Consider the following 13532-nt stretch of genomic DNA (forward strand, 5'->3'; position numbering starts at 1 on the left):
AAACTAGGGAATAGGTCACCAAAGACCTTCATGTTGCCCTATCTGATTCTGTACTGCTTTCACCTTTACCTCTCAGAAGACTAGATTCAGGTTACCACAGGCTTCTTGGTCTTTATGACACCATGCTCCCCTGGTTTTCCTTCTACCTTTCTGTCTCTTCCTCAGTCTCCATTTCTGGCTCCATGTCTTCTACTCAGTGCTCGGTCCAGGGCTCTTTTCTTTTTTTCTTTCAGTGATCTTATATATTTTATATCCCATAGCTTTAAATATCACCAAAATCTTGTTGACTCCCCATTTATTATCTAACATTTCTACTTGGTTATCTAATAGGCACCTGCAACTTTGCCCCCCCCAAACCCGAGAATTATTCTTGATTTCTCTCTTATGGTAAGAGGGTAAGAGTAGATACCCCCCTTTAATGGAGTAGATCCATTAAACAAGTCTATCGATTCTTTCTCTCTCAGGCCCCTTAACCAAACCTCTTTTATTCCTTACCTAGACTATTACAACTGCCTCCTAAGTAGTCTCCCTGCTATTTTTGCCCTCAAAAATCCATTCTCAAAAACAAAAACAAAAACAAAAAACCAACAAAAAAACCATTCTCCCCACAAGGTGATCCTATAAGTAATTCAGTTCATGTCACTTACATGCTAAATTCTTCAATGGTCTCCTATGACATTTAAAATTTAAAACCCCTCTTAACCAGGGCCTTTAAGACCCTAAGTAATCCAGTCCCTACTTATTTTTTCAATTTATTTCCTCCTTTCACTATGCCCCAACCACACTGGGCTTTTTTCTGTTCCATGAACTTGCAAAGTTCTCTCTTTCTTCAAGGGCTTTGCTCTGGTGTTCCTTTTGCTTGGGATGCATTTTAATTGTTATGTGATTCGCTCTGTCTTGTAATTTTTTTTTTAAGATTTTATTTATTTATTCATGAGAGAGAGAGAGAGAGAGAGAGAGAGAGACGTAGAGACACAGGCAGAGGGAGAAGCAGGCTCCATGCAGACAGCCTGACATGGGACTTGATCCCAGGTCTCCAGGATCACACCCTGAGCTGAAGGCAGCGCTAAACCCCTGAGCTACCCGGGCTGCCCTCTGTCTTGTAATTTAAAGCTCATCTTAAATAGCATTTCCTCAAGAGAGGTTCTCTTATTATTTTTTTTTTAACTGATACTATAACTTTTTCTTCTTTAAAAATTTTTTTCATTTAAATTCGATTAATTAACATATAATGTATCCAACTCCCCTCCAAAGATCCTTGGTTTGTTTCCTATGATTAAGAGTTTCTTAAGGTTTGTCTCCCTCCCTGATTTCGTCTTGTTTTATTTTTTCCTCAGTTCACTCCATTTAAAGCAACCCTCCTCACCTCTACAAAGTTATGTTGTAGGTTATTACCCTATTTATTTCCACAGTAGCACTTAATATCCTTCAAATTTTATTCTTTGCTTATTTGTTTACTGTCTTCAGCATGTCAGTTCCTTAAGGGCAGGTAACTTGTTTTTCTTGTTACTTCTATTTCCCCAGCCTTTATCATGTAAAAGAGCCATCTTTTCCTTTCAGAAGTTTATTACAGTTATAAATATACTATTTATATACTATTATAGTATACTAATATATACTATTCTTTCAAGACTCTTAGGTTAAGATTAGCTGAAATGATAGAAGAATTCTACCAATAGTAACAATTCGCATATCAATCTATCCAACAGCGTTCCATTACATATATTAAGCTTTTTATAATATGTGGTCCCAGTAAAAAACACATAAGAATTTATAACAAAGTAGACTTTGTGTATATTTAAAAGTTCAGGTTGATCTAAGTAAGTTGTTCTGGATGAGTTAAAACTAACAGACTACTGGATTAAAATGACAATTAATTGCTTCCTTTGGTTAATACCCCAAAAGCAAGCCTTTACAACAGTTTTTGACATACTGAAGACATTCAATAAAAAAATATTTGTTATAAAAAAGGATAGAGCAATTGAATTATTAACTATATTTGTACTTAGGTAATAATGACAAATGCTAACAGATTGCTGACAACTGATAAATGTGCATTTTGCTGGAAGAGCATCATTTTGAGCTTTCGTTGGAAATGAATCACCCAAATTAGAAAGGTTTGCTGTTACGAACCAACCATAAATAATATACTCTTCTGGTGGTCTCTGGTGTCCCTTTAGCAATAAGTAGCTAACTCCTTGTTCAATAATTCTTAATTGAAATTCATAAAAAAGTAATATTTTTATTTTTATCATACTAATTAGAAGGCCATTTAATAGAGTTACACTGGTTTTCAAAAAGCCTCTAAGACAGGTGAATAGCTTTAGGCTGGTTTGCACAGTTTCCACTAAGCTGACATTTCTGAATCTTGATTCGAAGGTCCTTAAACATTTTATCTAAATGAATGTACTGTCTGAAATTAACCCCAGATATTCTGCCTCTCAACCTTGGATTTTTTTTTTAAGATTTTATTTATTTATTCATGAGAGACACGGAAAGAGGCAGAGACGGAGGCAGAGGGAAGCAGGCTTCCTGCAGGGAGCCCAAAGTGATCCCAGGACTCCAGGATCATGCCCTAGGCTGAAAGCAAACTCTCAACCGCTGAGCCACCCAGGCATCCCACAACTTTGGATTTTTTAAAAAGATCTTTTTTTTCTGTTGTTACCAAATTAGAGTTTTTTGTGTTTTTTTTTTTAGGAACAATATAGAAAAAAATACATTTTATCATGTAAAAGAGCCATCTTTTCCTTTCAGAAGCTTATTACAGTTATAAATATACTATTTATATATTATTATAGTATACTAATATATACTCTTCTTCCAAGACTCTTAGGTTAAGATGAGCTGAAATGATAGAAGAATTCTACCAATAGTAACAATTCGCATATCAATCTATCCAACAGCGTTCCATTACATACATTAAGCTCTTTATAATATGTGGTCCCAGTAAAAAATACAAAATAATTTATAACAAAGTAGACTTTGTGTATATTTAAAAGTTCAGGTTGGTTTAAGTAAGTTGTTTTGGATGAGTTTTGTTTTTATTAAAACTAACAGACTACTGGATTAAAATGACAAATTAATTGCTTCCTTTGGTTAATACCCCAAAAGCGAGCCATTCTTAGCTCCTGTATAACAAATGGCCTTTGTTAATTAGGTCTCAGTTTGCATGCTGGCCACATTTGGCAAAGTCCAGTCCTCACCAAAAATAGTAACAACCTGTTCTGGATGGCAATCAAGCAGCAAATCTATTTTTGGCTTTAATGTTTGAAACTCCAAATGTTAAATGCCATGGAACCGAACCTTAAATGGCATAAGTAAACTCATCTGAAACTAAAGGACAGAATACAAGTATTTGGGATACTCCAAAATACCTGTTTCTTTATTCCAAAAGAAATAATCTTTCAGGCTTGGCAGATGAATTTAATCCTGACACATGTAAAACCAAAAGAATCTCAGAACTAAAATAACAGAGCAATATAATCTTAGTTGTAGTCTCTTACAACACTCTACATTTCCATTTTCTTAGTGTTTCTGGTTTTTATTATTAATATCTTGGTTATCTTACCTGTCTCTGAGTGTGCTGGGGCCTAGATAAGGATACAAATTTTCCTTAAGCTTTCCTTTGATGAGATGGTCCAGGGTCTCATGTAGGAAAGGTTGATGTTGAGTATACACATTTTCTACTCCCTAAGGGGAAGATGATTCTTATATCATTTTTGGGAAATTTGCAATATAACAGTTAATGATACTCATCAGAAAAGGACATGCACTCAACAGGGATTTCACGGGATAGATTCCAATAGGGATTTTATGGTTAAATAATTTAAAAATTTCTTTTCATCAAGAGAAATGTTCCAATCTCATAAAAATGCTTTGTAATTTAAGCCTAGCTATTATAAAAGAATTTCGAAAATGGAATTGCTTAAATCCTTTATCATCTCTTTTTGTGAAAATGTGATATGATAGGCAGAGCAAATAAAAGGAAAAGACCATGTAGAAAAGGAGTCTAGAAACACTCAGGAAAATGGAAATATTTCAGGAAACATAAGAAAGGCTTGCAGATTAAAATTATTATTATTATTATTTTTACTATTTTAAGAAAATATTTTTATTATTTTTTATTTTTTTATTTTTATTTTTTAAGATTTTATTTATTTATTCATGAGAGACACACAGAGAGGCAGAGACACAGGCAGAGGGAGAAGCAGGCTCCATGCAGGGAGCCCGACATGGGACTTGACCCTGGGTCTCCAGGATCACGCCCTGGGCCCAAGGCAGGAGCTCAACCACTGAGCCACCCAGGGATCCCAAGAAAATATTTTTAAAAGATTTAGAGTGGTTTGCTTCATCTTTAATTTCCTTCAAAGAAAAACTACCAAACAAATCTTAAAAATGATAAACAAGTGGAGTAATACAGTTATGACTAACAGAATTGTCGTCATTTTACTCTTGGGTATTTCCTGGAAATATTTCATTATTCCCTGTTCAGCTGCTTGGTCCAATGCTGATGCTGCTCCAATATAGAAAGCGTTTGAAGAAAAAGCTATCAGGAGGATGTCTGCTTTAATTTCATTTAATTGACATAGTACTAAATCAGCAGCAATCTTAAAGTTACTTTGAAGATCATTTTTATTCACTGTTTCTCATTTAAGAAAGCAGAAGGGACATGCCATACCTTCAATCCTTTGAGGAACTGTTTGGTAATAGCCACAGCATCTTTGGGGCTGAAGAGGTCACTTCCTCTGACCCGTTTACCACCATATTCAACTACTGCAGACACGAGCTAAAAGGAAAAAAGAGAAACCACCTTTTACTGCTTAGGGATCAGGAAATTAATTTCATAAGAAAATACCCTTATTAAGGAAATTAAGACATGAGAGGACAGAATTCTACATTTCTGTAAGTAAAAACAGTATGACTTCTCATTTGTCAGAACTAAGAATATAATAATAAAGTTGCTACCTGTTTGGTGGGATTAATATACAAATTTGGTTACCTTTCGATACTTCTCAGAAACACCTTTGTTCCTGAGGTCCATCATTAGTCCTGGTAGGCTGTTGCTGCTGTGTCGCTCATAATGTAGAGCATAAAGCATCACCAGGCGGGCAGCATCAAACTCTGTCACTTTGGGGTTCTGCAGGAGCCTCTTTACATTCTGAAAAAAGAAAGAGCTGATATTTCTCTCCCCTTCACCTGCGTGATATATAATATCTTAGGTCTAATAATTATTGAATGGCAGTGATATATCTGAGTTCATGAATAAGATTACAACTATGGCAATGTACGGGTCCTAGGTTTAGCAATTGTTTCAGCTACAGAAAATTAAATGCCTTTACCTAAGACAAGAATTAAATAAGGAAAAAAATTCCCACTGCAATTGCTTTAGGACAAAAATGAATTTAACTCCTTTCTTTCCTTTGATGAGATGGTCTGTGTTCTCATATGGAAAAGACTGCAATTTCCTTGCTAAAACAAGGAACACAGATTATTTCCACTATTTCAATCAATACAGCACACAACTGATCTGTTGACTTGTAAAACTATTGCTTAGTGTTAGTGACTGCCAGAGATATGGAGACAAGTTGGTAGAATTTTATGTAGGAGGACTAGGCTTAATCTCCAAGAAGCATCAGATGTAACAATATGTCTCAACATGGCTTTCAGAGATATGAGTATGTAAAGCATGTAATCTCTAAATTGAACAGTTAATGATCTTAAGAGGACAGGTACTGACAGCAAAGGCTGCTACACAAAATCATTTAGGTTCTGTCAATTCTCACATTAAGGGACTTCCCTAGAGTATGTATTTATATTTATTATGCAGCAGAACAAATTAATTCAAGCCGAGAGATACTTTGTGATCCCCCTCTAAACATAAAGCACCATGCCAGGCACTGGAGGGGATGCAGAGGTGAATTAGACACAGTTTATGTCCTCAGTGAGTTCACAGACAAGGAGGTGAGGAGAATGAAACAATTACAGCCTATTCTGCTACAAAGCACATTTCTTGAATGCATTTTAACTCCACGAGATCATTGAATATGGGAATGGTGTTAGTTTAACATGGAAAGTATATTGATTTATATGTAGTTTTTCCAGCATGTTAGTATTAAGAAGGAAATAGGGATAAGCTTCCTCTTGAAAGAGGAAGCTTTAACACTATGTTAGGAAAAAAGTATGTAAATCCTATACCAGTGTTTTCTGCAAGAAGAAGCTGGTTTTGGGTTGTCTGGGTAGCTCAGTGATTGAGCATCTGCCTTTGGCTCAGGTGATGATCCCAGGATCCCGGGATCCCAGGATTGAGTCCCACGTCAGGCCACCTACAGGAGCCTGCTTCTCCCTCTGCCTATGTCTTTGTCTCTCTCTGTGTCTCTCATGAATAAATAAACAAATCTTAAAAAAAAAAAAAAAAAAAGTAGTAGCTGGCTTTATACCTTTAAGGACTGCTGTATTTTCCACAGTATTAAGCTATCTGGGGAAAGGGCAAGTACAAATGAAAAGGATGCAAAGATATTTCTCTGAGTTAAAAAGCAAAAAAAATGACAGCCAAAAAACAGACGGATATCCCCATATTATATTTTTAATTTTGGTGAAACTAGTTTGTATGAGAAGCAAAAGTTTCTGTGACCTTACATCCTGAAGAATAACCAGGAATAAGGAAGGCTACAATGGATGAACTGAGTATATTTCTGGGTGCAAATGCCTATGGAGATTTAACTGTGCTAATATTTTTATTAGGCTTATCATTATTTTTATGAGGGCACTGAGTACAAAGTTATATAGATTTTTTTTAGCTAGGTAGATTTTAAGTGACCTGCTTATAACCCTATTTTCCCATAACACTTTTATTTTTTGTACATGATTTTGCAGAATAGGAGATTTTTCAGAAAAACATATGTGGTATTATAACAAACATATGTTTGCAAAAAACAAAACAAGAAACAAAAACTGAGAAACAGTGCGATGCGGGAAAGGGGAGAGAGTGAAGAAAAGTACACTTGGTTGCTGAGGAATCCAGAAGGATTTCATAAAGATGGTGACATTTGCAAAAGGCCCTAAAGAATCAGTAAGTGTTGGAATTACCCTGGGAGACTCTCTTAACAGGAACATGGCAGGGATCCCTGGGTGGCTCAGTGGTTTAGTGCCTGCCTTCAGCCCAGGGTGTGATCCTGGAGTCCCGGGATCGAGGTCCACATTGGGCTCCCTGCATGGAGCCTGCTTCTCTCTCTGCCTGTGTCTCTGCCTCTCTCTCTCTGTGTGTCTCTCATGAATAAATAAATAAATCTTAAAAACAAAACAAAAAAACCCAGGAACATGGCAATCAGAGAAAGAAATGGGTTCAGTTGAAAGACTGACAAGAGCCTTGGAAGGCACTAGATTCTGGGGACATAATAACATCCAAATGAAGCTTTCCAACTTACAAGATGCTTTCCTGTACCTTATCTTTTTCATGCTTCACAACAACCAGGTCTAATGTTTAAGAACTCTTCTGTTCACACCAAAGAGCACTATGATGACATGGGGAACCTCCCAGGTGGCTCTCAAGTAGGAAGGTCTCTGGGGAAGATTTCTATTGTTGCTCTTCTAAGTGAATATTTCACTAGCATCATCTTTAAGGAATCAAAAGGGAAGAAATTTCTCTTCTATAGATTTAAACCTTGTAGTCATAAGAATTTCCTTACTTTTTTTTCTTTTGTGGTACCCTTTCCAGAGCAATCACAGAATACAGACTATTTAGAATATCTGTTCAAATTCGCCACTAGTTTCTAGGATAATATGAAGAAATTTCAGAGTACAAATTATTACCAAGTAAGAATACCCTATTTCCTATGTCTCTCAATCAACTTAGCCTAAGTTTAAAACATCCATCTGGGATCTCTTTTTATGGGCATGATGTTTCAATTTCTGCCCTTGGGGTCACTCTCTTTTTACCTTAAATCTACTAAATTTCTATATTTTTTAGCAAATCTGAGATTCTCAATTAACTATAAAAACCACAGAACTGGTAGAGGGGGGCAGCCCCGGTGGCGCAGCAGTTTAGTGCCGCTTGCAGCCCAGAGCGTGATCCTGGAGACCCTGGATCGAGTCCCATGTCGGGCTCTCTGTATGATGCCTGCTTCTTCCTCTGCCTGTGTCTCTGCCTCTCTCTCTGTCTCTATGAATAAATAAATAAAATCTTAAAAAAAAAAAAAAAAAAGAACTGGTATAGGGACAAAGGCTGCTGTAATAAGCCTGTACCCTCCTCCTTTGTATTTCCTCCTTTGTTGGTTACTTTTACTTGCATCTTGACTCTTGGCTCTTTCCCATTAAAGAATCCACTTCTCTTCCTTGAGATTTGGTGCTTGTTATTTAGAGTCCCTGGTCTGACTCTTAGCTCTCCCTTGAGGACGTGGCCCAGATGTGAACCAAGATTACTTTGAGTAGATTATTTCGCTTACTTTTGAGCCCTTAGAACCCAACCCATGACTCAGGTCAGTGTTCCAGCGAGGCTTATCTATTTCTTCATGGAAGGAAACACGTAGGTAACAAGGTAAGTTCTTTCTTCTCTTTCACTTTATGTAAGTTCTTGAAGAAGAAGGGCATTTTTGTCTGCCTAGATCCCATATTATCCTCTGACTTGATTTTGAACATTTCACTAATGGCTACTTGACTCATCAACTTGATTGATAGTGGCATACATTACATTGAAATTCCAGGGTACTAACCAGGGAAGAGGAGAAAACAATCTGAGGGACTTCTAATTACACAGCAGGTATCTGCTACGTGGAGGTACTTATATGTTGGAAATATGAGTGAATTACATAATGAACTTCTGACTTCTCTTTTCTTAATAAATTTTCCATAAACCTTGAGACTTTCAAAAGAGAAAAGTATACTTCACATAATAACAATGGCTGAGTAGAGTGAAAGAAAACTATTGTCCTCTTAAGAAGATAGGATTCAAACACAGAATTCAATGAATTCTAACATTCATATAGCCCTAATCAAAGAATAGGAAAAGGAAAGCAAACACACTATCTCTGAAGGTCAAGTTTTAAAAAGAAGCTAATGGTCACTCAAAAAACATCAGTTAAAAAACAGTTTTTTTTCTGATATTTAAGATCTTTTCATTGTTTTGGGCTACTTTTCTATTTTCTTCTACCAAAACTATGATGAAGCAGCACAACAAGAACACATTTTTATAAAGACATAGTTACACCACTGTATAAATTACAGATGAAGTCAGCAACCAAAAATAGTCTTTATTTTTTGTTTTAATTTAACCTAAAGAACAAGAACTCTACCTTGGTATGTACTATCACATTAATGTAGTAAAATCATCAATGAATAGCATGATAATAAGCCAGCAGATTAGAACAGCAGGCTGAAATTGGCAGAAGCCTTCAACATGCTGATATGATAAAAAAAAAAAAATGAGTCTAATCTAACAGTTTGAAATAAAAGTGTTGTGGAACAATTAAGAGGTTAGCTAGGAAAAATGATAGAAAGTAGGTAGGACCAAATTCCATTGACTGGTAAATATATCTGTCATATTCTTTTCCTTAATGACTAGTCAAAAGAAGAAAATTAAAATACTTAGCTTTGCTGTAGGTCTTCTGCTGGTCAACACTGTCTGAAACACTGGCTAAATGTTGGGTTAGAGAGAAAATGATCATTTTTATTCTTAGTTGGTGAAAGTAAAATTGTCACCTCGATGTGTCCCAAACAATTTTCCTATAATTTTAATGAGAAGCAGAAAACCCTTCTCAAATCAGGGAGAAAGAGATCCGAGGTGATGAGTAGATGAGAAAACAATGTCCTGGTTGCCATAAAGAAAATAGAATATATTAACAAATAATAGTACAGATAATGGTGAAAGTTCTACTTATTGAATGTTGTTAAGTACCAGGTACCATATTAAGTGCTTTACATGTACTAGCTCACTGGACCCTCACAAAAATCTTTAAGTACTATGATTTTTCTCCATTTTACAGACAAAAAGACTAAGACTTAGAGTGGTTATAATTTTCAAAGCCAAGCCATCAAATTCCCAAACTCTCAGCCACTACTCTATACTGCTTCAAACAGAACTTTCTCTTCATTTTTCTAACAAGTATTTATTGATTCTTTACTATATACCATTAATAGGACGATTTGAGGTCTTTTACCCAAGGTCAGGAAAGAAGTATATAAAAATAGAGTAATTCTTCCTTCCAAACAAAAAGCTATAATATGACACATGGCGGGGAAAAACTGCTTACTTTCTGAAGATATTTCTCTTCATGGCATAAAAAAACAAAAACAACAATAAAAAAAATTCCTCACTAATCAAATGAGTCCAAGGCTATGGATAGGTTTTAATGACAGTACACTGCAGTTTGGTTCTTATGAAAATTCTTCTAAATCAAATTTTTGTTAGTCTGTACAGTAACTGGTTAGAAGTGGCAGCAATTTATAGGTTAATTTTTAGCAATATAATTTTTTTCCCTTCACCATGATACAGTTACTATTCAATAAAGCAAATCCCATCCCTACTAAAAACCTCAATTCATTGCTTCATGACATATTATCATCTAAGGTCAGGCCAAGGAATGCTATAACCAATCTAGGGGTCAGGCCCCTGGCACATACTCACTACCAGACAAAAGCTCCATTTATAGACTATTTAAATCGTATTGCCAAAGAAATCCTTTATGGTGGGGGAGTCCAAATCAATTGCTCACTGTAAAACCCTAATTAACATGGGCAAGAAAACCTTCAAAGGATAACTTTTAAAAATACCACGAATGGATCACAAATGGAATTCATATTTTAAAGTATCTATTTTTTTCTTTTAAAGTGAATAAGAAATAAGGTTTCTTTTTTTTTTTTTCTTTTTTATTCATAGAGACACACACACACACAGAGGCAGAGACACAGGCAGAGAGAGAAGCAGGCACCATGCATAGCCTGACGTGGGACTCGATCCAGGGTCTCCAGGATCACGCCCTGGGCTGCAGGCGGCGCTAAACCACTGCGCCACCAGGGCTGCCCAGAAATAAGGTTTCAGGCAAGGAATTATAGCAACCTTGTCTGCTTTCCATACATAGAGAGATACAAATAAAGATACTGGAACTGGCTAGTGGTTAAGTTTGGTTCTATTGTTTCAAAGGGAAAAATAAAATGATAAACAGAAGGAAATTTACATTTAATTATAGAATAAAATTTTGTTTTTATTTAACAAGAGAAGAAAATAAATTTTCTTGGGAAAGATAAAAAGTTTTCACAAGAATACTTCTATGGGCCCACAAAACAACTGCAAACTGTGATTAATAGTACTGTTTCAAGTAGGTTGGTCACTAAATAGATTGTGATACATCTTTACAAAGGAATGCTATTTAATGACTGAAAAGAGTGAGTGTTTAGGTTCTGATCTGGAACAGTCTCTGAGATAAATGGTTAAATAACAAGGCAAAATGCAGAACTATGTGTATAGTATGGTATCGTCTGAATTAAAAAAAAAAGAATGAGAGGGGAGGGAGTGAAAGGGAGAGATACACATATCACACAGACTTGTGCAGATACAGGATAACTAAGGATGCATGTGAGACTAGTAACAGACTCATTTTTTACTACATATCTCTTTCACCAAGTACTTATATTATCTATTTAAGAATTATAATTCAAGGGTGCCTGGGTGGCTCAGTCGTCTAAGTGTCTGCCTTTGGTTCAGGTCATCATCCCAGGACATCAAGTCCTGCATCGGGCTCTCTGCTCAGCTAGGAGTCTGCTTCTCCCTCTCCCTCTGCCCTTCCCCACTGCTTATGCTCCCTTCCTCTCTCTCTCTCTCTCTCTCTCTCCCATAAATAAATAAAAAATGTCTTAAAAAAACGAATAAGAGGAACGCCTGGGTGGCTCAGTGGTTGAGTGTCTGCCTTTGGCTCAAGGTGTGATCCCAGGGTCCTGGGATCGAGTCCCACATCGGGCTCCCTGCTCAGTGGGGAACCTGCTTCTCCCTCTGCCTGTGTCTCTGCCCCTCTCTCTGTGTCTCTCATGAATAAGTAAATAAATCTTTAAAAAAAAAAAACGAATTAGAATTCAATACAATTGAAAAAAATAATAAAATCAGCCTAAAAGTTCTTTGAAAGGATTAAAGAATATAGGGATAAAATTCAGTGATGACTGAAGCCCTTTTCATAAATATAAAGCAAACAGCATCTTAAGAAACATTCAAAAGTAGCAACTCTAAATCCCAGTAAGGACCTTGCTATAACTAGAGCAATCACAGGTCGGTGGATTTCCTTGTTTTAGTTGTACCATATATTTAAAGCATTATGCTTAGAAGAAGGGAACCAATATTTACCAAGCACCTATCATATAAGAAACATTTTACATATCTCACTGAATCCTAGTAACAATCTAAAGTATGAAATCTTTATCTGTGAGGCTTGGGCAAAGTAAGTAATTCTTTCCCCCCAAAATTCTGATATGTAGAGACAGAATAAAGGTCAGGACAGTCTGGCTCCAAAGCCTGTATTGTTTCCATTATACCATTTTGGCTTTATTTTGTAAAGTCAAGTTCAATTGCAGGAGGGAAAGAAAGAGATTGGGTTGTAGAATATAGGGTCCTATTATAAGGACATGCATTTCTTATGGTGAGTGCCTGAGAAATGTAGACCTCTCAAAGGACTCTCATTCTCAAGTGACTTCTTGCCAGTGATACCACATTGCCATTTCTAAGGAAGCTTGGAATTATCAGATTTGTTCTGTCTTGTTATCTTTATATCCAATCTGTCGCTAAATTGTTTTTTTCCCTTTGAACTCTCAGATTTGCCTTTACTGAGCATTTTTAGTACTATCACTGTGAGTCTACTGGCCTAACTTCAGTTTTTTCACCTCTAAAGCATCCTTACTAGATTAAATTGCCTAAAATACTGCTTTCATTATATGGATTTTCTACATATGGCCCTACAACGGATCTCTTTGCTTATCTCAGCAAGTGCAAATTCCTCTCCCAAGTTTCTTCATAAACTGGTTCCTGTTTACAAATTCAATTTTATCTCCTATTTCTCTTCCACACCCACTCTCCAACAGGTCGCACTGTTTATTATTTTCTGCATATTTCTACCTCTTTGCTTTTGCTGTTATCCCTGACTGAAATCCTCCTCCAGATTCTATTCATTCTTGGTGGTCCATCTTAATATAGCCTTCTCTAAGGAACTGTCCTTAATAGCCTCAAATCTTATTTTGAGGTTATTTTGACTTAATTAAATATTACCTTGAAATACCACCTATGTATTTCTTGTGCTTTAGTTTTGTCGCTTTGACAATGCTGTACATTTCTTGAGGCCAAGGTCTGATTATGTCTCTTCTCTTCTAAAATGCTCTGGTTGCTCTCAACATTTTAAGATTAAAGCCCAATCTCCTTTTGATGGTCATAATCAGGCCCCAGGCTGTCTTTCTGGCTTATCTTAGACCATTCATCTTGTACCCTGCACTAACTAGCTACACTGAATTATTCTCTGTTCCTTTCATTCTCTGCCCCCACCCCCCCATCTCCCATCTCTGTG

At 36.3% G+C, this 13532-nt stretch overlaps 1 protein-coding gene across 4 annotated transcripts in view; it reads right to left on the minus strand.

Annotated features, from left to right (window-relative positions):
- The window catches only part of VPS45 (vacuolar protein sorting 45 homolog), a 74328-nt gene that overhangs the window by 45492 nt on the left and 15304 nt on the right, over positions 1-13532 (minus strand). For all 4 annotated transcript variants that reach the window (XM_077842440.1, XM_077842438.1, XM_077842439.1 and 1 more), the window contains exons 11-13: positions 5000-5158; positions 4679-4786; positions 3569-3690 (exon numbers count right to left, since the gene is read on the minus strand). In XM_077842440.1, the coding sequence (XP_077698566.1) occupies positions 3569-3690; positions 4679-4786; positions 5000-5158 (389 nt within the window). The remainder of the gene's footprint in view (positions 1-3568; positions 3691-4678; positions 4787-4999; positions 5159-13532) is intronic.

Source organism: Canis aureus, chromosome 12, assembly GCF_053574225.1.
Source record: "Canis aureus isolate CA01 chromosome 12, VMU_Caureus_v.1.0, whole genome shotgun sequence".
Taxonomy (NCBI): Eukaryota; Metazoa; Chordata; class Mammalia; order Carnivora; family Canidae; genus Canis; species Canis aureus.